The 21,276-nt window shown below is 48.8% G+C and overlaps 1 protein-coding gene across 1 annotated transcript in view; it reads left to right on the top strand.

Moving 5' to 3' along the window:
* The window catches only part of LOC310966500 (protein NLRC3-like), a 42,311-nt gene extending 21,318 nt beyond the window's left edge, over nucleotides 1–20,993 (top strand). The window contains exons 5-10 of the mRNA XM_083940252.1: nucleotides 14,911–16,711; nucleotides 16,815–16,988; nucleotides 18,072–18,245; nucleotides 18,838–19,011; nucleotides 19,674–19,720; nucleotides 20,144–20,993. Of these exons, the coding sequence (XP_083796378.1) occupies nucleotides 14,911–16,711; nucleotides 16,815–16,988; nucleotides 18,072–18,245; nucleotides 18,838–19,011; nucleotides 19,674–19,720; nucleotides 20,144–20,688 (2,915 nt within the window). The 3' untranslated portion in view covers nucleotides 20,689–20,993. The remainder of the gene's footprint in view (nucleotides 1–14,910; nucleotides 16,712–16,814; nucleotides 16,989–18,071; nucleotides 18,246–18,837; nucleotides 19,012–19,673; nucleotides 19,721–20,143) is intronic.
* The last annotated feature ends 283 nt before the right edge of the window (nucleotides 20,994–21,276 follow it).

The following is a 21,276-nucleotide window of genomic DNA, read 5'->3' as shown; positions in this document are numbered from 1 at the left end:
GGCTCACATTGACGTTTCACTTTAACAACAGTGGATCAGATGAACTGTTTAAAGCTTTCCTCTCTTTTAATTCACTGAGTTCAGATAGAAAATGCTGCCAAAGGTGGAATATGGAGGAGTCCAGAAATACACAACAGTTCCACAAATTGATGAAACTCTGACTTCCAACAGTTTCTTCAGGAGGTTCGTCTTCACACATTTTAAGCTGAAACAACCTGATCGGCCATTTTAGAGAATGTGTCCATGATTGTCGTGTCTCTGTTTTGTTTTTAAGCCTTCGTGCTCTAAATATCTGATGACATGGTTGATAATAAACTTCATGTAGCTTGTTTTTTATGTTTCCCAGTAACAGACACATTCAGCCTGCAGGCCCAGCTTGTGACTGAAGGTGTGCTCGGCTCGACTGACACATCACAGACCGAGGTTGATGCCGACACATTCGATGAGCTGGTCAAGTCAGGGGTGAGGAGCTTCAAGGTTGGATATCGCCAGTATCCAGTAACAGGTGAGGTTCTGTTGTCTTGATTATCTGTTTATCTTTCACAAATGAATGAACTGAAATTGATTCCACTCTAAACTGTTTCTCTAGACCAGGGGTCTGCGACCCACGGCTCCGGGGCCGCATGCGGCTCTTCAGCCCCTTTTCAGCGGCTCCCTGTAGCTTTGGCAAAAAATTATATAAACAATGTGTAAATAAGGTGTTTTTTTGCACCGTGGACGAGGGAAACATTTGATCTTGGAGGTGATATTGAAACAATATTAGTGTACCTGCTCCTCTCGTGTCCATTCGCACATGAACGCACCTGAACACACCTGAAAGTGTAAGATGCATCTTTTTGTGGTGGTTTTGCATCTATTTTTAGTCATTTTGCATCTTTTTGTGGTGGTTTTGCATCTATTTTTAGTCATTTTGCATCTTTTTGTGCTGGTTTTGCATCTATTTTTAGTCATTTTGCATCTTTTTGTGCTGGTTTTGCATCTATTTTTAGTCATTTTGCATCTTTTTGTGCTGGTTTTGCATCTATTTTTAGTCATTTTGCATCTTTTTGTGCTGGTTTTCATCTATTTTTAGTCATTTTGCATCTTTTTGTGGTGGTTTTGCATCTATTTTTAGTCATTTTGCATCTTTTTGTGCTGGTTTTGCATCTATTTTTAGTCATTTTGCATCTTTTTGTGGTGAGCGTCGCTCGGTGCCGGATCACACCCTCTTCTTACTGTAAGAGCAGATTTATGTTAATTGTTCTGTGTATATGGTCTGATTGTAATTGGCGGGTCATCCTATATAGGGTAGGAACCTTTGGGGGCTCGTCAGGTGTTTCCAACCGGAAAGGAAAAACCGTTTTTGACCGCTTCGCTTCGCTGTATGCTCCGTGTGGATGTGTGATTGAAAGCATGAGAAGTCAAATAAAGTGAATTGTTGCATCTGAACGTGACTCTCATTCATCCGTCATGTCATAGTAAAAGCGCGTCATTTAGGTTTCCTGTGGAAATGCCTCAGTGGCTTAAAGCATTGGCTTAGCTTCTACACTCAGAGTCCAAAACTGTCTGAATAGTCGACAACAACTGCTGGACTTTCATATTGGACTTTTGTCGCGTCATGATGTTGGTGTCAAAACGCGAAGAACAAGTATAAAGTTGGACTTTCGTTGCGTTTGGTGGTGGACGCGAGGAAAAGAGCCATGGCGGAGGCTGTGTGTGCTGACCGGCGCTCCAGCACCTGAGTGCCAGCGGCTCACCTGGCGAGGAGGCGCCGGTGAGGAGGACCGCGAGGAGGACCGCGAGGAGGAGCGGCCGAGGAGACGCCGGTGAGGAGAGGACCCCGAGGAGGAGCGGCCGAGGAGACGCCGGTGAGGAGGACCGCGAGGAGACGCCGGTGAGGAGACGCCGGTGAGGAGGAGCGGGCCAGAGACGCCGGTGAGGAGGAGCGGGCCAGAGACGCCGGTGAGGAGGCGCCGGTGAGGAGACGCCGGTGAGGAGGAGCGGGCCAGAGACGCCGGTGAGGGCACGGAGGAACTTCGTATGGCCACAGCCTTGATCTTCAGGAATAGGTAAGGTAGCGCTCCCACTAATAAAAGATGGCCATCTAAATCTAAAAGTGTGCACACAGAAGACACAAGGGCATGATTCCAGTGCATTGGTTGCTGAAGCGGAAAAACATTTGACTGGGTTGATCAACATTTGTGGACTGTCGGACTTTAAATGGAGGACTTGGAAACTAACGTGGGCACTTCGTCAGGTGTCGGTTGCTGCCGGCAGACAGGAGCCTTTGGCCGGCGGTAGCGACGCACGGAGAAGCCAACGAGTGGTCCAACTTTGTGTTAAAGGACTCGCAGACAAGCTTGACCGATTACAAAATGCTAGAAAGGTTCAACTAAATAAAGCAAGTGCTTTAAGGAAATCAATACAAGAGTCTATGCAAAATATTAAAGTGTCCGAGGTCAAAAATCTTTACATGGGTTTACTGAACTTTGTGATGAAATAAGATGTTTGCATGATGCTTTGATGCTTTTGTTGCCACAGGAGGAAACAGAAAAACATGAAACGTGGTTCAAGGCTAAAATGATGTTCAATGATGAGTTTACTGATGAAGCTGAAATGTGGGTCGAATCAAATGAAAGTCAGAAGTCTGAAACTGAAAATAATGGGGATAAAGGTTTTGAAAATGATGATCTAAAACCAAACCACAGTGTTTCTAATGTGGATAAAAACTCAAACAAGTGTCACAAGCCGCAGGTCAAGCACTGCTTCCTCTGTAAGAATAAAGGCAACAGCAGAAGAAGCCAAGTACTAACGGCTGCGGCCTGCTGCTGCAGACGTCCAGCAGGTCCAGCCCCGCCCATGACACACACAGCCCCGCCCATGACACACACGTCACATGCCAAGCTCTGCCTACCCGGTAGAAACAGCGCCTGGATGGAGGATTTTCTCCTACTACTACGCTAGTCATAGACAACAAAATGTAAACACAACAAAAGACCTAAACACTAGAAGCAGACACAACAATGTAAAACACAACAAAATAAATGACTAACAACAAGATATGACACTAAAGTATGTGCAATAGAAGGTGTGTGCAATGAGATATAAATATACAAAATAACAAAACTACGAAAGCGCAGCTTAGTGCGTGTAGTGTGCAGATGGTGTGAGTGTGTGTGTGTGTGTGTGGCTGCATGTGGGGGCTTAGTTTGGGTGGGGGGTTGGTCAGCTGGGGTGTGTGAGAAGGGGCGAGAGGGGGCGAGAGGGTGCTTGTGGGTGTTGGGTGGAGAGAAGCGATGTGAATCGTAAGAAGACTTATTCTTAGACTTAGACAAACTTTATTGTCATTCAAGCACATTTGCATATACATGAACGAAATTACGTTGCAAGGCTCCAGAACCACCAAAAAAAATATACAATATAAATATAAATGGATAAAAAGTAAAAGGTAAAAATATAAAAGGAGGCAAGATTTAGACATATCTACAACAAAATAAAATAAAATATAGCATCTAAGAGACAGAAAGTTACACAGCTGTTTGAAGTGAATGTTAGCAGCCAAAATATATATATGTATATATGTATATATATATATGACGGTACAAATAAATAAACAGTAAACGGTGTAATAAACAGTGAATATAAACTGTGAGTAACAGAATGGAATGAGGTAGTGCATAGTGCATGAGCTGTGAAAGCCATCACCCCCCTGCAGTGACAATGACTCGCTTCGCTTCGGGGCTCTCGGTGACACTGGCTGCTTCGGGGCTCTCGGTGACACTGGCTGCTTCGGGGCTCTCGGTGACACTGGCTGCTTCGGGGCTCTCGGTGACAGTGGCTGCTATGGGGCTCTCGGTGACACTGGCTGTTTCGGGGCTCTCGGTGACACTGGCTGCTTCGGGGCTCACGGTGACACTGGCTGCTATGGGGCTCTCGGTGACACTGGCTGCTTCGGGGCTCTCGGTGACAGTGGCTGCTATGGGGCTCACGGTGACAGTGGCTGCTTCGGGGCTCTCGGTGACAGTGGCTGCTTCGGGGCTCTCGGTGACACTGGCTGCTTCGGGGCTCTCGGTGACACTGGCTGCTTCGGGGCTCTCGGTGACACTGGCTGCTTCGGGGCTCTCGGTGACACTGGCTGCTTCGGGGCTCTCGGTGACAGTGGCTGCTTCGGGGCTCTCGGTGACACTGGCTGCTTCGGGGCTCTCGGTGACAGTGGCTGCTATGGGGCTCACGGTGACAGTGGCTGCTTCGGGGCTCACGGTGGCTGTTTTTTGGCTCTTGGGAACAGATCTTACAGCACAGACTTTTAAGTGAGAAATGAAATGGTTCCTTCTTATAATAGTTGTGTCACAGGTGAGGCAGTGAAAATGGTGAGCGTCTCTGCATTTAAAGCTGCATTTGCAGATTCGGTATTCTGCAAAACAAAATATTTATTACATTAGAGTTATTGACAGCCTAACACAAGTACAGTATTTGCTTCTGTAGACCACATAAAGAGTGACAATACCTCCATGGCGGACTGCTGCATCCAAATGTGTTTTCATATGGTGCACTATACTGTCATGCTGGCTTGTCTTAAAAGGACAACAAAGACAGTTATAAGATTCCCCTGAGGGAAAAACTGGCTCCTCACTTGCTGCGAAATGGGTTGGATGCTGAACAAAAATAGAAGAACAATTGACCATTAGATTCAAGATACACAAGGCATATTAGCATTAACATTATTATAAGTCTCAAAAAAGAAAAGTCATATGTCTCTTCTAGTTGTAATGAGCCTTCTCTCATATGCACTTTTTTCCTAAGAATACTACACAGCTATATCTAAGCAATTCATGGCATTTACTGTGTTATTGTCACTCCTTTATCTATTAGCATATAGTATCAGTACTGATTAGTTGTTTGTTGCATATATAATCACTTTAAACAGGCTATTGCAATGCAATATGAAGAAAACACACCATGAATGTTTCCTTTAAAGGAAACTTGCCCCCTGTTGTGCAGGCGCAGTGGGACCAGAAAGAAAACAAATACAGAAAATGGTGCACCTCCCCCAGTCCAATACATTGTAATTAACATAATTCCAACTAGTGCAAAACATCCAACGAAAGACATTTCACTGCATGTCAGAAGTTTCAAATTAAAAATTAGAGGTTGTTCACGAGTCCAAAGATGTGAATAAAGTTTTTCATTTAATGCATTTATTGTAGCAACGTAATTTCACTCACCGACATAATTTCTCCTTGATGAAATCTTCTAATCGACTACCTGCAGAGAGAGAGAGAGTGTAATGGCTGCAGCGGCTGCGGGTGCGGGGCTTGGCTGTCGGGCGGGAGGCGGGACCTGCTTGAGGCGGGACCTGCTTGATCGTCTGCAGCGGTTCAGCCCCGCTGCATACGATTGTATTGCAGCAGGCCGCAGCCGTTACCCACTCTCTTTTTGTGGTGGTTTTGCATCTATTTTTAGTCATTTTGCATCTTTTTGTGCTGCTAGATACCAAAACATGCTCTGTGTCCCCAGAGTCAGGACTTAACATGGGACAGGTCTGCTCTGTGTCCCCAGAGTCAGGACTAAACATGGGACAGGTCTGCTCCGTGTCCCCAGAGTCAGGACTAAACATGGGACAGGTCTGCTCTGTGTCCCCAGAGTCAGGACTAAACATGGGACAGGTCTGCTCTGTGTCCCCAGAGTCAGGACTAAACATGGGACAGGTCTGCTCTGTGTCCCCAGAGTCAGGACTAAACATGGGACAGGTCTGCTCTGTGTCCCCAGAGTCAGGACTAAACATGGGACAGGTCTGCTCTGTGTCCCCAGAGTCAGGACTAAACATGGGACAGGTCTGCTCTGTGTCCCCAGAGTCAGGACTAAACATGGGACAGGTCTGCTCTGTGTCCCCAGAGTCAGGACTAAACATGGGACAGGTCTGCTCTGTGTCCCCAGAGTCAGGACTAAACATGGGACAGGTCTGCTCTGTGTCCCCAGAGTCAGGACTAAACATGGGACAGGTCTGCTCTGTGTCCCCAGAGTCAGGACTAAACATGGGACAGGTCTGCTCTGTGTCCCCAGAGTCAGGACTAAACATGGGACAGGTCTGCTCTGTGTCCCCAGAGTCAGGACTAAACATGGGACAGGTCTGCTCTGTGTCCCCAGAGTCAGGACTAAACATGGGACAGGTCTGCTCTGTGTCCCCAGAGTCAGGACTAATCATGGGACAGGTCTGCTCCGTGTCCCCAGAGTCAGGACTAAACATGGGACAGGTCTGCTCTGTGTCCCCAGAGTCAGGACTAAACATGGAGAGGAAGCGTTCTCTTAAATCCAGACTGAAGACTTTTCTGTAACTTCTGTAAAACTCTTTAATGTTTTAAAAATGACCTTTGATGCGTTTTAAATCTTTTCTACGTCTTAATTGACCTTTGATGGGTTTTAAACGTCGATGTTTCATGTGTTATTTCTCCCGATGCTTTGAATGTTTGATGTGAAGCACTTTGAATCCCCTTGTTGTTGAATGGTGCTGTACAAATAAAGTGGCGTGACACCATCTGCTGTGAGAGCTCTCTGACACTGACGCTGTCTCTGACTCTGGTTGGACTGGTTTTGACGTCACTCTGATGTTTTTAGACTCTGAAGTTCTCAGGATGTGACGGCGTCCTCAGATCAGACGCACACAGACTCCAGGACTGACGAGGAAGAAAGCAGCAGCGTCTTCTCTCACAGTGAGTTCACTTTGATCCCATTGTGCTGTTTCACTCTGTAACTGGACACTGCAGCGGTTTCTTGGTGCTGGTTCAAAGTCTCCATTGGAAATATTCTGCAGAGTTTCTCTCTGAGTTTAAGAGCAATTCATTCAGAACGATTGACATCAAATGTTCATATTTCTCCAAAAGAGTCGACAGCACTTTGACTGTAATCTGAGTTCACATCCTGGTGAAAGCAGCAGGGAGTGTCTGAACTGCTCCGACCGGTTGGATCAACTTAGTGCTTTTATTTTGACTCTGATCCGACACTCAAAGCTTTAGCAGCTAAAAATAGCTTTCAATCACATTTTGAAAAGGTGTGTGGCTGACCTGATGACGGCAGCCATTTTGAAAAGGTGTGTGGCTGACCTGATGACGGCAGCCATTTTGAAAAGGTGTGTGGCTGACCTGATGACGGCAGCCATTTTGAAAAGGTGTGTGGCTGATCTGATGACGGCAGCCATTTTGAAAAGGTGTGTGGCTGACCTGATGACGGCAGCCATTTTGAAAAGGTGTGTGGCTGACCCGATGACGGCAGCCATTTTGAAAAGGTGTGTGGCTGATCTGATGACGGCAGCCATTTTGAAAAGGTGTGTGGCTGATCTGATGACGGCAGCCATTTTGAAAAGGTGTGTGGCTGACCTGATGACGGCAGCCATTTTGAAAAGGTGTGTGGCTGACCTGATGACGGCAGCCATTTTGAAAAGGTGTGTGGCTGATCTGATGGCAGCAGCCATTTTGAAAAGGTGTGTGGCTGATCTGATGGCGGCAGCCATTTTGAAAAGGTGTGTGGCTGATCTGATGACGGCAGCCATTTTCAAAAAGGTGTGTGGCTGACCTGATGACGGCAGCCATTTTGAAAAGGTGTGTGGCTGATCTGATGACAGACTTGTAATCCAAAGATGTAAAAAAAACACATTGAAACTTAAAAAGATATAGAAAGAAAAACAAAGAAAGAAAAATTAACAATTTACACGTACAGTCTGAAAAGGGGATGGAAGGAAGCAACGCTTATACATTTCCAACCCCTCACCCAGCACCACCCAACCCAAAATAACATATTATAACAATACAATATATTGTAGTGACACAAACAGACAGACAGACAGACAGACAGACAGGCCCAAACTTGTCCTGCTTCTACACCCCCTCTTCCCTCCAGAACATATAGGCAACAGAGCAAATGCCAGACAGGCATTTAGACAGATAGACAGGCATTCAGACAGACAGGTGTTTAGACAAACAGACCGGATCCTGGCGTGCTGCGATGAAATAGCAGCCACATACACCCTCAGTGTAGGAGGCCGATCATCATGTAGGAGCGATTACAAAAACGTAAGAATGGTAGGAACAGTCCAGTGAACTGGATCAACATTCTCAACTGAACCCCAGTTAGAGAACAGTTTCCACCTGTGCTGATACAGCAGACGGGTAGAGGGCGCTCTGGCACCCAAATAGTTCCCCTGACAGGCTCTATGCCATCGCTCAGCAGCGGATTGGGCCCTGCAGGGGCCAAACCCATAGCTGAAGGCAGCAAGGGTTGGGATGCCAAATCCTTCCCCTCTCTGGAAGGTGCCAGGGTGTCCCGCAATGAAGTTTGTGGAGCAGGGGAAACCAGGTCCTGGCAGGCCAGAACGGGGCCACAAGCAGAAGCCTGTGACCCTGATGAAGCACCCTGAGAAGTGTTTGGAAGATCAGGGGAAGCAGTGGGAAGACAAAGAGAAGGCTGTCCGGCCACGCATGGGCCAGAGCACCCTTACCCAGAAGGGTGGTCGTCTCCATTAAGAAGAACTAGAGTGGGCAGTGGGCTGACTCCTCCGGGGCAAAGAGTTATGCACCGTGGCCCCTGGAGGCAAATGCCGAGCCCCCAACCCTGTTGCCTGGTGTGATCGGTCTGGACAGTTCGCTCAAGCGCCTGTAGAGCAGCTGTGCCAAACAGCTCCCCAGGTTTCGGACAAGGGTGACTGTGCAAGCAAGACCTGGCGGCGAGTCTGAACAAGAGTGGACATCAAACGTCCCAGTTCCCTCGACATTAAGGCAAAAGCCTGCAGTGAGGCATCCCTGACGCTGATGGGGGATGCATCCACTTCAGCCCACTGCAGGGACGCCGATAGGATAGGATAAGATGCAAGAGTGACTTGTCAATACGACCCATCCGTGCAGCCGTGCCGTAAACGTTATAAAGAAGGTCATCCGTGACCCGACATTGTGGGCGAGGGCACCTGGCATCTGGCCTCAGAGCCTCGTCGGGGGGAAACTATGAGGGAAGCGATTGTCGGCTAACCACCGACATGTGGTCAAGGCCAAATTGCGCCACATCCCCCATTGGGCCAGAGTCCGGCTGTAAGGTCAGGAGAGAGCGTTAGAGTCTCTCCAGGATGCGTGCAACTCCTTCAGATATTCCTCAGAGGGACGAACGGTGAAGGTGGTAGGGGCCGGAGTGCACTTGAAGAAAGCACTAGCAGGCGCTGGCTCCACCTGCTGGAGATCCAGCTGCAGGCGTGCCAGGGCTGCACGAATGATGGATCCCATGGAGCCATCTGCCGTCCCCTCCGCAGAGCTCTGAGCGGAGGAACGAGAGCCTGGGGCACATCTCATTAATGTCCCAGGCATGGATGTTTGCTCGGGGTGAAACCAAGACAAGGAGAGGGGAGCAAGAGCACTCACTTCACTGATACCGTATCAGCATGTGCTAACTCCTGCTAGCGTAATATAACAAAACCAATCGACCTCACCAGATGCAGGTAGTTTGTTCTTCTTTCTTAGTGACGAACGAGGATCGGGGCATCCGTCCGTCCAGGCAAAAAGCAACCGCATGTATAGCTAAAGCTAATGATACCGCAGTAACAAGCGTTAGCCTGCAAAGTGAGAAGATGGAAAGGAAGTGATCTCGTGGATGACACCAGAACTTATACCTGAGCCGGGGGTCATCCGAGGTCACATCTGACCTTGTTGATATTGATACTCGACCTGCACATGAGCGAGACAGAAGATACTCAGTGTTAAGCGCTGCCTCTGGCGTCAGTGAGGATGAAGTAGACACTATTTTTAGATACTTTTTAAAAATCAAACATTATTTCACCATGGTTGTGAGGTCCTGTTACAGTCACCACAGTTGATTGTAGTGATGTCAGTAATGAAGGAGAGGATGTGAATGAACGGTGTTGGGCTGTATCTCTTTAAATGTTCCCTTCTGTCATTTGAATGCATTTGGTCCTGACAGAGACGTGGACTCTGCTATGAACCAGTGTGAGGACGGAGAGGACGGAGCCCCTCTCTCTAAAACCACTCTGTGTGGGGAACATGAGGGACAGACCAAAGCTCAGAGGTGAGAGGAGGAGGAGGAGGAAGATGATGATGGACTCTTCTTCATGTCAGAGCTCAGATCACTCCACCATCATGATTCACACTGAGCTCCTGAACATGTTTGCTTAGAATATGAACGACTCACTTTATTAGTTCACAAAGAGCCAACGACTGATGATCCACTGAGATGAGACGCCATCTTTGATCAGATTACATGTTGATGAACAGGACAACGTTACTCATCCACTGTCTTTGTATCAGGGAGCAGCAGCAGAGACCTGGACCTGGACCTGGGCCTGGACCTGGACCTGGACCTGGACCTGGACCCAGCTGTTTATCCATGAAGAGTGACCGGTCTAAGGATTTGTCAATCTGCTTTAAAGATGAACAACCTGCTGATGGAAGGTGAGAATTGTAAACTGAACTTTATTTTCTGACTCTCTGTTTCTTGTGTTTCTTAAAGTGAATGCAAAACCAACAATTCTCTGGCTAATCTCACACTCCATTGCTCCAAAGACCCCGAGGTACTTGAACCCCTTCACTTGGGTCAAGGACTCCCTACCCTGTGCAGGCAATCCTGACCCTGATAGGGACAGCAGCTTCACTCTTGCTGAGCTGAACCGATCCAGAGAGTGCTGAGCGTCCCTGTTGGAACAAGTCTGACTTCCTGCCAAGGACCTGGGCACGGCTCTGACTTTGGGAGCAGTGAGATGTGATCCCCCTCCCCCCAGACTCCCGCAGCACCTCCCACAGTATCTCCCAGGGGACCTGGTCATACGCCTTCTCCAGATCCACAACACACATGTAGATCAGAGTGGCATCTTCCCAGGCCCCCTCCTTGGGAGAAGAGCCGGTCCATTGTTCCATGTTCTGGACTGAATCCACCTGGTTCCACTTCAATCGGAGGTTCGACTACAGGACGAACCTCCTCTCCAGCATCTTGGAGTCGACTTTACCAGGGAGGCTGAGTCGTGTGATACCCCTGTAACTGGCTCACACGGAACCACCATCCTGGTCTGCCACTTCTTTGGCACTGTCCCTGACTTTCACCCAATGTTATTAATAATAATAATAACATAGATTTATGTAGCGCCTTTCAAGGAACCCCAGGACACGTTATATACGTGGGGCATACAGCCAAACAGTCCTCACACAAAGAACAAATCTAGGCCCAAAGACCTTGGTGAACAGGAATGAGAGCAGATTTGAAGATTATCAGGCTGAGGAGTTGCGGGTATCCGTGGGGAGTGAGTTCCAGAGGGTGGGGGCTGTCATGCTGAAGGCTCTGTCCCCAGATGTTAGCAGGTTGGTGTGGGGGATGGAGAGCAGACCTGAGTCACATGACCGCAGGATGGGGTTAGTTAGTGGAGGAGGTCGGATAAGTACTGGGGGGGGCAAGGGCATGAAGGCCTTTGTAGGTCAGGAGGATGATTTTATATGTGATGCTGAACTTGACCGGGAGCCTGTGGAGGAGGATGAGTGTCGGGGTGATGTGCTGCCAGGGTTTGGTGTGGGTGAGGACCCTTGCAGCTGAGTTCTGAACATATTGGAGCCTGTCCAGAGTTTTACTGAAAACACCAAACAGGACTCTGTCGCAATAATCCAGTCTGGAGTTAATGAGAGCGTGGATGAGGGTCTCTGCAACTGAGTCTGTGAGGGAAGGTCGAGGGAGTCTGGAGATATTTTTGAGGTGAAAGACGGTGGATTTGGTGATTGATTTGATGTGTGACTGTAATGAAAATGTAGAGTCAAGGATGACACCTGGGTTGCAGACTTCGGGGGGGGGGGGGGCGTGTGTTACAGCCGTCAAGCCTGGAAGAGCTCATGGTTGTGGCACCCAGAGCAGTGCCTTGGGGGCCACAACCATGAGCTCCTTTTTTTGGTGCTGAGTTAAAGTAGATTTGATGACATCCAGGTTTTTTATTGTGAAGACAGTTGATAAGACACTTTGGGGAGAGCTGCATGAATGGAGCGGTGCTGAGATACAGTTGGGTGTCATCGGCATAACAGTGGAATTTGAGTCCATAGTGGAGGATGATGCCACAGAGGGGGAGCATGTAGATGGTGAAGAGGAGTGGACCGAGCATGAAACCTTAGGGAACGCCTTGGTTGACTGGGGCTGGTGGGGAGCTGGAGCCATTTATGGTGACATACTGTTTCATGTGGGTGAGGTATGACTGGAACCAGGAGAGGGCTGTGGTGGTGAGGCCTAGGTGGTCGGATTGGCGGTTGAGGAGTATAGTGAGGGAGACATTGCCAGAGTCAGCAGCGGCGAGGAGGTCATTGCTGCAGAGTTCATTGGTGAACCATGGGGCAGGGCGGGTGACAGAGATGGACCGGGTCTCGAGGGGGATGAAAGACTCAAGGCTGAGGGATAGAGCAGAATTATAGTGGGCTCCCAGGCCATCTACCCCGGTATCAGGCGGAACTGAGGGCATGTGACTTGAGATCAGGTTGGTTGGATAGGCCTGGTGCACCCAGATTTTATGTTCCAGAATGTTATGGTGCGTTTAGACCACTGCATGGGCGCGGAGACCGGAACAGTGAAGAGGATAGCATGGTGCTCAGACACAGCTAGGTCTAGGCACTGTAGGTGGGAGGGAGGTGAGCCTGTGGAACAAACCAAATCCAGTGTTTGCCCTTTGGCGTGGGTGACACCTTGACGCTGGGATCAGGTCTATACATGTATAGTCCTGATCCTGACGCTTGGATCAGGTCTATACATGTATAGTCCTGATCCTGACGCTGGGATCAAGTCTATACATGTTTAGTCCTGACCCTGACGCTGGGATCAGGTCTATACATGTTTAGTCCTGATCCTGACGCTGGGATCAGGTCTATACATGTATAGTCCTGACCCTGACGCTGGGATCAGGTCTATACATGTATAGTCCTGACCCTGACGCTGGGATCAGGTCTATACATGTATAGTCCTGGTCCTGACGCTGGGATCAGGTCTATATATGTATAGTCCTGACCCTGCAGCTGGGATCAGGTCTCAGAATAAGACTCTGTATCAGTAATGTTGATATAATAGAAGAAGAGGAAGAAGACATACTCTTGATCCTTATGATGATAAACAATGACAGAGTCTGGTACTTTTTCCTTTTGAAACTGCTTTTCATTAATTTGTTTGTTTGTATCAGGATGCAGCAGAGACCTGGACCTGGACCTGGACCCAGCTGTGTGTCCATGAAGAGTGACCAGTCTAAGGACTGGTTTGAGGACTTTCAAGTCGGCCAACCTGCTGATGGAAGGTGAGAATTAAAAACTGAACTTTGTTATTAACTGACTGAGTCAAATTGTCTCATCCTCTTATCCGGGATCGGGTCGCGGCACTTTCAGCAGCTCCAGCAGGGGACCCCAAACGTCCCTTTCCCGGGCCACATGAACCAGCTCTAACTGGGGGACGCCGAGGCGTTCCCAGGCCAGTTTGGAGATCTAATCTCTCCACCTGGTCCTGGGTCTTCCCCGAGGCCTCCTCCCAGCTGGACGTGCCTGGAACACCTCCCTAGGGAGGCGCCCAGGGTTCATCCAGACCAGATGATCCTGAACCACCTCAACTGGCTCCTTTCAACACAAAGGAGCAGCGGCTGGCTACAAAAGAGGGCGTGTTGGTCGGATTCAGGAGTTCCTCAAAGTCCTTCCACCGCCCCATGACCTCATCAGCTGAGGGCACCAGCGTCCCGTCCTTACTGTAAACAGCTTGGACGGTTCCCCGTGTCCCCCTCCTGAGGTGCTAAATGGTGGTCCAGAAGCACCTAGGTGCCCCCCAAAGTCCTTCTCCAGGACTTCTGTGAACTTCTCCCACACCCGCTGCCACAGGCCTCCTTCTTCAGGGTTACCGCCCCTTGAGACACCTAACCAACAAACTCCGCCTCCTTCCCCCATAGAGAGGTGACGCTCCACTTCCCCAGAGCCTCTGCAGCAGCGCCCTGACCCCAGCAGTTCCTCCTGCGAGTGTTGGGCCCACAGGACGGAGAGGAGGGAGGCGCCACGTCACTTTTTCGGGCTCTGCCCGGCCAGCCTCCGTGGCAAACCCGGCCACCAGGCGCTTGCCGTTGAGCTCTCCGCCTGGGTCTGGCTGCAGACGGAGGGCTCGGGCTTCCTCCGGGCAGGGTCTCTCTTCTTCTTCCTCGTTTTTCCATAGAGTCTTTATTTAAGACATAACTCAGGTACTTGGGACTGAACTGTTCTTCTTTTCTCTGCAGAGTTGAGCAGGAGCGCTCCGAGGTTCCCACTGATCGGTCCGCTCAGCAGCATCACACACACCTGGACTCAGTGTTTACGGTGCGTACATGTGCAAACACACCTTTCACTGTGAACTTCATCAACTCCATATTAAATGATGATGGGGCCGTTCAGGAACAGCCTGATGAATCACATGTTGTGTTGAAGCAGTTTAAATCCACTTCATCGTTCTGTTCCAGCTGCTGGAGGAGAACATCGTCACTTTTGTGAAGGAAGAGCTGAAGAGGATCCACAAGCTTCTGAGTCCACATTACCCAGAATGCTTAGAGAGTCAGAGGGAGGATGAGGAGGTGTTGGACAGTGAGGATGAAGAGCAGAGGAGCAGCAGAGAGGCGTTTCTGAAGATCACACAGTTGTTCCTGAGGAGAATGAAGCAGGAGGAGCTGGCTGACTGTCTGCAGAGCAGTAAGAGGATCTGAATGTCTTTAACATGATGGAAAAGGGAAATGGAGGCAGCATGGGAGAAGTTTACATTTCCAAACTGTGCTGCACACATCTGCATCAGACCAGAGGCTGTTTGTCCTCCACTGATGAGCTGAATGAAACTGTTGGAGGAGGAACTATACAGCCAGTGTTCAATGTTCTGTTGTCTGGTTTTCTGTAGGATCCACTCACTGGTTTCATTTGTTCTTTGTTCGTTCAGGAAGTCATTCTGGAGTTTGTCGACGTGAACTGAAGTCTGACCTGAAGAAGAAGTTCCAGTGTGTGTTTGAGGGGATCGCTAAAGCAGGAAACCCAACTCTTCTGAATCAGATCTACACAGAGATCTTCATCACAGAGGGAGGGAGTGCAGAGGTCAATGATGAACATGAGGTCAGACAGATTGAAGCAGCATCCAGGAAACACGACAGACCAGAAACAACAATCAGATGTGGAGACATCTTTAAAGCCTCACCTGGAAGAGAGGAACCAATCAGAGCAGTGATGACAAAGGGAGTGGCTGGCATTGGGAAAACAGTCCTAACACAGAAGTTCACTCTGGACTGGGCTGAAGGCAAAGCCAACCAGGACGTACACTTCACATTTCCATTCACTTTCAGAGAGCTGAATGTGCTGAAGCTGAGAAAGTTCAGCTTGGTGGAACTTGTTCATCACTTCTTTAGTGAAACCAAAGAAGCAGGAATCTGCAGGTTTGAAGAGTTCCAGGTCGTGTTCATCTTTGACGGTCTGGACGAGTGTCGACTTCCTCTGGACTTCCACAACACTGAGGTCCTGACTGATGTTACAGAGTCCACCTCAGTGGATGTGCTGCTGACAAACCTCATCAGGGGGAAACTGCTTCCCTCTGCTCGCCTCTGGATCACCACACGACCTGCAGCAGCCAATCAGATCCCTCCTGAGTGTGTTGACATGGTGACAGAGGTCCGAGGGTTCACTGACCCACAGAAGGACGAGTACTTCAGGAAGAGATTCAGAGATGAGGAGCAGGCCGGCAGAATCATCTCCCACATCAAGACTTCACGAAGCCTCCACATCATGTGTCACATCCCAGTCTTCTGCTGGATCACTGCTACAGTTCTGGAGGAAGTGACGAGAACCAGAGAGGGAGCAGAGCTGCCCAAGACCCTGACTGAGATGTACATCCACTTCCTGGTGGTTCAGTCCAAACTGAAGAAGGTCAAGTATGATGGAGGAGCTGAGACGGATCCACACTGGAGTCCAAAGAGCAGGAAGATGATCGAGTCTCTGGGGAAACTGGCTTTTGAGCAGCTGCAGAAAGGAAACCTGATCTTCTATGAGTCAGACCTGAGAGAGTGTGGCATCGATATCAGAGCAGCCTCAGTGTACTCAGGAGTGTTCACACAGGTCTTTAAAGAGGAGAGAGGACTGTACCAGGACAAGGTGTTCTGCTTCATCCATCTGAGTGTTCAGGAGTTTCTGGCTGCTCTTCATGTCCATCTGACGTTCACCAACTCTGGAGTCAACCTGCTGTCAGGAAAACAAACCTCCCGCTTGTGGTTTCTACTTAGAAACAAAACTAAACCAACACGTCTCTACCAGAGTGCTGTGGACGAGGCCTTACAGAGTCCAAACGGACACCTGGACTTGTTCCTCCGCTTCCTCCTGGGTCTTTCACTAAAGACCAACCAGAAACACCTCCGAGGCCTGCTGACACAGACAGGAAGTAGTTCACACACAAAAGAGAAGACAGTCCGGTACATCAAGAAGAAGATCAGTGAGAATCTGTCTGCAGAGAAAAGCATCAATCTGTTCCACTGTCTGAATGAACTGGAGGATCGTTCTCTGGTGGAGGAGATCCAACAGTCCCTGAGATCAGGACGTCTCTCCACAGATGAACCGTCTCCTGCTCAGTGGTCAGCTCTGGGCTTCATCTTACTGACATCAGGAAAAGATCTGGACGTGTTTGACCTGAAGAAGTACTCTGCTTCAGAGGAGGCTCTTCTGAGGCTGCTGCCAGTGGTCAAAGCCTCCAACAAAGCTCTGTACGTGCTCACATGAATATCAGATTAATGTAGTTTTTATTCATTCAGAACTAACAACCATTGTTTGTCATTACTGTCTCATGTATTGCTGATTCCTCTTCAGACTGAGTGGCTGCAACCTGTCAGAGAGAAGCTGTGCAGCTCTGTCCTCAGTCCTCAGCTCCCAGTCCTCTAGTCTGAGACATCTGGACCTGAGTAACAACGACCTGCAGGACTCAGGAGTGGATCTGGTGTCTGATGGACTGAAGAGTCCACACTGCAGACTGGAGACTCTCAGGTTGGTGCTCTGCGTTTTTAAAATGATGACCCTGTGAACTCTGAATTTCTTCATGTATCCCTGATCTAAATCTGAGCGGTCGTGTGTTGTCAGACTTCCTTGCTAGCCACGGATCGTCTTTAACTAACACCATGTTGGAACATGAGGATGCTCAGAAGTGTCCTGTGGGAAATAACCAGGGTTTCCTTCTTTCTTTGCACGTGTTTCTTAGTCTATGATGTAAATCCTTGGTTTCTGTGTGTTGATTACCACAACAGTGGAGCTGTGGATGAGTGCTGGGGGATTGTGGAGAGGAGTCACATGGGGCTTTCAAATGGTGAAGTTTGGTGCTCGTAAAACATTGATAACATCCACTGGGGTCATAAACATTGGGTAGTGTGTGTTCTGTTACTGTGATGTCCTTGTGTCTGTGAGGTGCTTTGATGTGACTGTTTATATGCTGAAGCTATCTGGAGAATGGGAGAGAACAGTTCAGACCCGGTTGTGGGAGCGTCTCTCCTGTATGCATGCAGCTTAGTAAAGACATGATTTGAGAAACTCTGAGGACTCCAGAGAATGTCTTTCACAGTACGTGGTACCAGAGCATCCTAGGCCAAAGGTCCATGATTGATTTTGTGATCGTATCTTCTGATCTGAGGCCGTATGTTTTGGTTCATTCAGAACTAACAACCATTGTTTGTCTGGAGTCTCCCTTAGAGAGAGGGGGAGAAGTTCAGCATCCGTGAGGAACTCGGAGTAGAGCCGCTGCTCCTTTGCGTTGAAAGGAGCCAGTTGAGGTGGTTCAGGATCATCTGGTCTGGATGAACCCTGGGTGCCTCCCTAGGGAGGTGTTCCAGGCACGTCCAGCTGGGAGGAGGCCTCGGGGAAGACCCAGGGCAAGGTGCAGAGATTAGATCTCCACACTGGCCTGGGAACGCCTCAGGATCCCCCAGTTAGAGCTGGTTAATGTGGCCCGGGAAAGGGAAGGTTGGGGTCCCTGCTGGAGCTGCTGCCCCTGAGACCTGATCCAGGATCAGAGGCTGAAGATGAGTGAGTGATGAGTCTGATCAATCATGGGATGAACTTTCTGTTTCATTATTTTAGGATGAGCGGCTTCAACCTGTCAGAGAGAAGCTGTGCAGCTCTGTCCTCAGTCCTCAGCTCCCAGTCCTCTAGTCTGAGACATCTGGACCTGAGTAACAACGACCTGCAGGACTCAGGAGTGGATCTGGTGTCTGATGGACTGAAGAGTCCACACTGCAGACTGGAGACTCTCAGGTTGGTGCTCTGCTGTTTTAAAATGATGACCCTCTGAACTCTGATTCTCTTTGTTTCCTACTAGAGAGCAGTTTGTGCATTGTCCTGTTTGTCTGTTTGTGTGTCCCTGCAAGAACCATTCATCCGATCGACTTCACACTTGGCAGCTGTTTTACTGGGGAGCCAAGTGAGAGCAGTGTTAGGTGCAATTTGGACACCTGACATGTTCAATATCAATACACTTCTAATATTCCCAAAGCAACTGCTGTGCAGCAGTGTGGGGTTGGTCTTCTGGGAGTCCACCATGTCAGAGCTGACATCAGCTGTCAGCTGTTGCCTTAGTAACAGTAAACATTCAGTCGTCTGTCTAAATACAGGAAGTGATGTGTCGGATAAATGAATAACACTGAAGAATGAATAAGGCCGAGTTAGTGATGAGTGGATGTTGAATATGGATGCTTCTGTCTGCTTCAACACTCATCAGAGAAGAGAGAAGCACGACAAAGAAGAAATGCAATTTCACCGACTGTGACGCATCAACGAGGTTCTCCACCAGCACTGATGCTATTACACTGGGGTGTGTGTGTGTGTGTGTGTGTGTGTGTGTGTGTAGTCTCTCAGGCTGTCTGGTCTCAGAGGAAGGCTGTGCTTCTCTGGTCTCAGCTCTGAGCTCCAACCCGTCCCATCTGAGAGAGCTGGACCTGAGCTACAATCATCCAGGAGACTCAGGAGAGAAGCTTCTGTCTGCTGGACTCAAGGATCCACACTGGAGACTGGACTCTCTCAGGTATGGACAGACAGACAGACTGGACTCTCTCAGGTATGGACAGACAGACAGACTGGACTCTCTCAGGTATGGACAGACAGACAGACTGGACTCTCTCAGGTGTGGACAGACAGACAGACTGGACTCTCTCAGGTATGGACAGACAGACAGACTGGACTCTCTCAGGTATGGACAGACAGACAGACTGGACTCTCTCAGGTGTGGACAGACAGACAGACTGGACTCTCTCAGGTTTGGACAGACAGACAGACTGGACTCTCTCAGGTGTGGACAGACAGACAGACTGGACTCTCTCAGGTATGGACAGACAGACAGACTGGACTCTCTCAGGTGTGGACAGACAGACAGACTGGACTCTCTCAGGTGTGGACAGACAGACAGACTGGACTCTCTCAGGTATGGACAGACAGACAGACTGGACTCTCTCAGGTGTGGACAGACAGACAGACTGGACTCTCTCAGGTGTGGACAGACAGACAGACTGGACTCTCTCAGGTGTGGACAGACAGACAGACTGGACTCTCTCAGGTGTGGACAGACAGACAGACTGGACTCTCTCAGGTGTGGACAGACAGACTGTTTGTGTCTCTAACTGATGAACTCTGGTTCCTGTTGAAGGACCTGATGAGTGAAGTTGATGGTGTCTTTGTGTCTTCCTGCAGGATGGACCATGGTGGACCACAGTGGTTGAGACCTGGTCTGAGGAAGTGTGAGTGTGTTTTCAGTGTGATTCAGGAGAACTCAGCTGCTCATGTTACACTAGAGTTTGACATGTTCTGGACTGAAGTACAAACATGAACTTCTCCAGAGTTTCAATCAGGATCCAGCTTCTGTTTTTGTGCAGAAAGATTTTAGAACTGAATCCATTTCAAATCCACAAAGACCCCAAAGTGAAGTCAGTGATCCAACAGAACTAATGGGTCCATTTCATTAGCAGTGGAGCCAACAGAGAGCTCTCTTTGCGCCTTCTTCTTTGGACTCTGACATTAGAGAAGAGCTGTGTTGCCTTCAGGTGCTGCTTTAAACTCCGCATTCACAGTTTGACAGATAGAAGTTGTGTTCAGGAAGCCTTCAGTTTTCTAAATCACAGATGAAAACCTGCAGCTGTGTTGTGTCTTGTTCTCTCCATCAGATGCCTGTGAACTGGAACTGGACACAAACACAGTAAACAGAAGACTCAACCTGTCTGACAACAACAGGAAGGTGACACGTGTGGAGGAGTTCCAGTCATATCCTGATCATCCAGACAGATTTGACTACTGGGAAGAGCTGCTGTGTAGAACTGGTCTGACTGGTCGCTGTTACTGGGAGGTCGAGTGGAGAGGAGGAGTTCATATATCAGTGAGTTACAGAGGAATCAGCAGGAAAGGAGACAGAAAAGACTGTTTGTTTGGACGGAATGATCAGTCCTGGAGTCTGATCTGCTCTGATGATGATGGCCCTTCCTCTGTCTGTCACAATGACAGAGAAACATCCATCACCTCCTCCTCCTCCGTCTCTCACAGAGCAGCAGTGTATGTGGACTGTCCTGCCGGCTCTCTGTCCTTCTACAGAGTCTCCTCTGACTCACTGATCCACCTCCACACCTTCAACACCACGTTCACTGAACCTCTTTATCCTGGGTTTAGGCTCTGGTACCCTGGTTCCTCAGTGTCTGTGTGTCCTCTGCAGGTCTGAGTCTCTCCTGTGCACAGAAACACTGAAGATCAGCTGCTGAAATCAAAGTTCAGTGTGTTCACCATCACACACACACTCTGCACTGTGATGCAGATCTGTCTCACACTCACACACTGATCTGATTTCACCTCTTTGATCATCAACATTTAACACTTTAGCTAGAAACTCTTCCTGAAACGTGACGAGAGGAATCGATCTTTCTGAGTCATGATGTCGTATATTTCAAATGTGGAAAGCATCTGGAACCATCTCCATGTTTTCTAATGTTTCCAAAAGCTTTTAATAAAATCTATGCTTCTGTTGTATGTTGAGGGTCCACGTGTCTTCATTTCATCACTTTCAACATCAGCAGGTTCCTCCTGAGGTGGATCTGGTCCTCGCCGTCGCAGTGTGAGCGCTCAGAGGGCGAGCAGCTCCTGGTTCATCCATTCTTGGAAACGCCTCAGGAATCCCCCCTGGAGTAAGTTTGGTGTCTGTGAGTATAAAATATATATATATATGTTATGGTTTGTGTTGGATCAGGACCCAAATGCACGACTCGACTCTGGTTCAAAGTGCAACAAACAGTCTTCAATGTTCAAAAGGGTG

The sequence above is a fragment of the Echiichthys vipera genome (assembly GCF_963691815.1).
Source record: "Echiichthys vipera genome assembly, chromosome: 3".
NCBI classification, from domain to species: domain Eukaryota; kingdom Metazoa; phylum Chordata; class Actinopteri; order Perciformes; family Trachinidae; genus Echiichthys; species Echiichthys vipera.
This window is presented reverse-complemented; position numbering and strand designations above follow the sequence as displayed.